Below are 4,325 nucleotides of genomic sequence, written 5' to 3'. Positions count from 1 at the left end.
AGATCAGTTCACAATGGAGTTGAATATTTATGGAAGCTCCTGGCAGAACTATTTATGGAAGTAAGCCAACTTCGGTTGATTGCTGTTACCGAGCCGATCCCTTTACCCTCTGTCTGTTTGTCTTTCTATTTACTTCAGCAATAAATCAAAACCTGTTCCGTCGAAATCATTGAAACTGAGCAGACTAATCCAGAGTTTTTTCTGTCTAACTAAGTTTGTTTTCGTTTCAAGATTTATTCATATTGGAGGGGCGGATGTTAGATAGTTGCGCGGCTGAAATCCCGTTTACAATGGAGTAACGACTTCTGGAATCTGAAAGAAACAGCTTCCATTGTTGCTCACTATTTTTGTGTATTTTGCCATCTCAACATATCGGTATCAACAACTTGCTCGTGGAACACCGACGAAGCCGTGCACACATGCAATCACTCCACTCAGTCAATGTTAGAATCACCTGAACCTCGGGAGGTGGAACCGGTATTGGGGGGAGCTGGGGGACCTGACAACTGAATTCCCAGAATTCCAATTTTCCCGGTATTCCTTTGACATTTTAAATGAATGCAACATTCAACGAAATCTACTGTCGATCTTGAAAGGATGGTGCTAACATCAGAGATATTTTTCCACTTCCCCACTGACTTGTTGTCAGTGGGAAGTTGGCGCCACGAAATTCAATCAACACTACAAGATTTGGCGTATACGGTGTGACAGAAGTCTGGTGATGTCATATTCTTTTCCGGCTAGTCATATCGATCGTCAGGGAGTCGTGGCCGAATAGCGTGGTGTTCGACAACTAACTACTAACTGCCATGCATCGATTTTGGCACAGATTGGTTTGCAATGCGGAATAACTTGTCAGTAGTTTATACCCTACTCAACTCAACCATTAGGTTCCTGGTTTCCCAAACCGCATTTCTTTCGTCCGTTTGTAATAGTTGCAATCACTCATAGTTAAAAGGTGCGCGATTGCTCACATTTACCCCTCTGTTCCATGAAAGAATGCAATCGGATTATACAATATCCCCATTCCACGGTGAACGGATATCCTCCATTCGTAAATCAAAGCATCCGGTACGAAAATTGCTTTTATCACGAGAACCGGTACTTTTGAAAGAGGTTGAATGATGTTTTGAGGAAACTTTTGATAGTTTTTGATACAATGGGAAATTTCGTGTCCCATGATGCATATGTATGGTAAAAGTATACCATAAAAAGAACGAATGAGCACAGCATAGGATGTAGTGTATGGAACCTTTCAGTGGCATACAAAATGTTGTATCGTGTACCCGACTGCTGTCTCTCTATCGAATCCTGATTCCCTATCATGGCATCCTAGAAGCTGAGCAATTTGCCCACACAAAACAAGCCTGCAACTATTTTGCCTTCTAGCCAATCAACGATGACCAACTAATCGATTTCTAGTGACAAGTTGGGTGACCAAACCTTTGTGAACGAACATCAAACTTGCCAGTGCCGAATAACTTGCCTTTTCAGCTGGCGATAACAAATCACGACATGCTTTTACACTGTGTATACACCGAATGTCATTCACTTGTATTGTACAAATCTTGAATCTTCCGCTAGGGTACCCCAGGGAACCATCCTCTGAACAGTGGTCACAATCGGGGAGAACAGCGAGTCATTCATCTATCTCAACTTGGATTAGTGCTCTTGATGTGGCTGAACTTGTGATGTTTTACCACTGAGTACCCGTTAGAGTGTATCGAAGTGACCAATCCACAACAAGATAGCAGTGATATTTTCTACCAGGATACGATGAGAGTTCAGCCAGTCTGGGCGAAAACTGGAGCGTGCAGTAGAGGTTTCATCCTGTCAGTGAAGCCAGTCTGTGCTGACAAACCGAAAAGCACTGTATTGCCGTTTCATCCTTGTTGGGAATCATTAGCAGTGCTCATCTCACGAAACTCCGGAGAGTCTCGAACCCCTCAACTTTCGTTCAAATGTTTGACCACAGTCTGGAATCTGGCGGGTTCGAGATTTCCAAAGGCTCGACAAGAGGTTCTGCGGTTCAAACACAACTACGGCATCTCAGCCACCCCTGCCTAGGCTTGGGCAACCAGACTATATTTCAACCCTCTTACTGCCTTCAGGTAGCATGGCAACAAGGCACGGAATAGGTGTCGCAGCTGAATTTCATCATCATCAACATCATCACCATCATCAACATCACCATCATCATCATCATCATCATCATCATCATCATCATCATCAGCATCCGCTTGGGCAACCAGACTATATTTCAACCCTCTTACTGCCTTCAGGTAGCATGGCAACAAGGCACGGAATAGGTGTCGTAGCTGAATTTCATCATCATCAACATCATCACCATCATCAACATCACCATCATCATCATCATCATCATCATCATCATCAACGTCGTCGTCATCATCAGGGATACTAGTTTTGTGTGATCTTCTGGGCCCCTTAAAGGTTTCAAGTGTCGAAAACGCACAATCTGGCCAGAACCCTGTTTTCGGCTATCGTGAATTTTAGAAAATACTCCCAGCTTCGGACAAAGTGGAAACTGTGTACCAAGATGTCTAGAATTTCTCGCACACACACCTAATGACGAAGCGCACACCTTCCATGAAGTTGATGAGTGCTCGAAATTAGCGAAGTACACTGAGGGTAAATTAGAATCCGAACTAGCGCAGAACTCATTAAAAAACCTTTGATAAAATTGCCTGTCACTAATTGGCATAGAACACCTTGTAGATAATTAAATTAGTTAGTTTTTGGCGAAATACGCCCATTTGCAAACTAATTTGGTTTTGTGAGACTCACCTGGAACCCGGCTGAGTCTCTCGGTCGGTTATGATGTTCTCAGGCAAGTGAGTGTGCTGCATGCACCAGGCCGCCTCATGTTTCAGTCGCCACAACATTTCAAATATCGCGATACATGTATATATATCTATTGTAATCTACTAATCATAAGGTTGNNNTTTCGCCCTTCTTGGGGCTCATCAGGTAGGCGCAGTCCCCGAGTTTCCCCGAAAACCTTATGCTCTACTTGGAACCAAATTGCTCGAAATTAGCGAAGTACACTGATTTGCAAACAAATTTGGTTTGCGAGAGACTCACCTGGAACCCAGCTAAGTCTCCCGTTTGCAATGTTTTGTCTCTGCACTCAGATTGTGCAGACTTTAGCACACCACTCACTCCCTCAATATCGAGCATTAGATTTTCTTAGTTTCCTTTCGATATGGAGTTGAACTAGCTCGTGCAATCCGTAAACGACTGTCTTGTGTTGCGCGTGTTCAAAATTTGAATGCGCTCATTTGATTGGGACCGGATAAGGTGGAAAACGCCAAATACTCTGATTTGCATACTAATTTGGTTTTGACGATAGACTCAACTTAATCCAGCTAAAGCTCACATTTTTACGAGGGTTTTCTCCGACTGACTGGTGCTACACCAGGCTGTCTTGGTGAGTTTTGAGATGTCGCGATATATTATCCAGACATAACACGCTAATCACCACAGCCCACGACCGGTTGCACACTGGTTTTCAGTCCAGTGCTTCGCATTTGTTGAACTCGATAACTCATACAGTAGCCTGTTACACCATCTTTCGTTTGCCGAAGTTTTTGCCCACTGTTCACGGATGACCGACTGACTCAACTGTCGATAGTGCATCACACTTAAGCGTTCAGCTGTAACCCTCTTTCTGGTGCTTAGCTGAGATGCTTCCAGGTTACGCATGCCCAAACAGAAGCAGTCGAGATGCCGAACTCGGGTTCGAACCACGCGCCTGAGCTTTGTCACTCCCGTAGAATTCGCTCGTTTGTTGGACCACCACTCACTCGCCCTTAACATTGTAGTAAGTCTGTGTGATCTCGTTTACCCACCCCAGATAGGCATCAGAGTATGTGATTTGCTCACCGATGAGATCAAACGATAGTGGGTTCGTCTGTAATCATGTAGCCACATGGTCGGGCAGAACATCAAACGGCGAGGCAGGCGATACATCAACACGTATCGAAAAGTTTAAATTCGAGACACAGCGGTTGCTCTCAGCAACCAACCAATGCTTCAGAAAAGTTGCCCATGGCAACCCAAATGTCGTTTTCCACCACACCGCGTTTGGTCTTTGAACTTTCCACACTATTCATCACACGGCACTCAAACTGTCTAACAAGATCCGAGCGGAGTTTGACCCGAAACTCCAATGTAACAAATAAATCCAGTAAATTTACACCTACACGGAGCAATGTGTCTTTGTGTACTCTGGTGAATCATTCATCTATAGCATCATTTCGGTGCCTAACTGCCAAGTCACCCGAAGGTTGCACGAGGGCTGAGAT

General features: G+C 44.3%; 1 protein-coding gene across 1 annotated transcript in view; it reads left to right on the top strand.

Moving 5' to 3' along the window:
* T265_03739 (hypothetical protein) overlaps positions 1-3,211 on the top strand; it is a gene marked incomplete at both ends in the record, with an annotated part of 8,176 nt that extends 4,965 nt beyond the window's left edge. The window contains 2 exons of the mRNA XM_009168286.1: positions 1,976-2,314; positions 2,993-3,211. Coding sequence (XP_009166550.1) covers positions 1,976-2,314; positions 2,993-3,211 — 558 coding nt within the window. The remainder of the gene's footprint in view (positions 1-1,975; positions 2,315-2,992) is intronic.
* Positions 3,212-4,325: the final 1,114 nt, after the last annotated feature.

Source organism: Opisthorchis viverrini (genome assembly GCF_000715545.1).
Source record: "Opisthorchis viverrini unplaced genomic scaffold opera_v5_54, whole genome shotgun sequence".
In the NCBI taxonomy this organism is placed as follows: Eukaryota; Metazoa; Platyhelminthes; class Trematoda; order Opisthorchiida; family Opisthorchiidae; genus Opisthorchis; species Opisthorchis viverrini.
The sequence above is the reverse complement of the archived record's forward strand: the minus strand, read 5'-3'. Positions and strand labels throughout refer to the sequence as shown.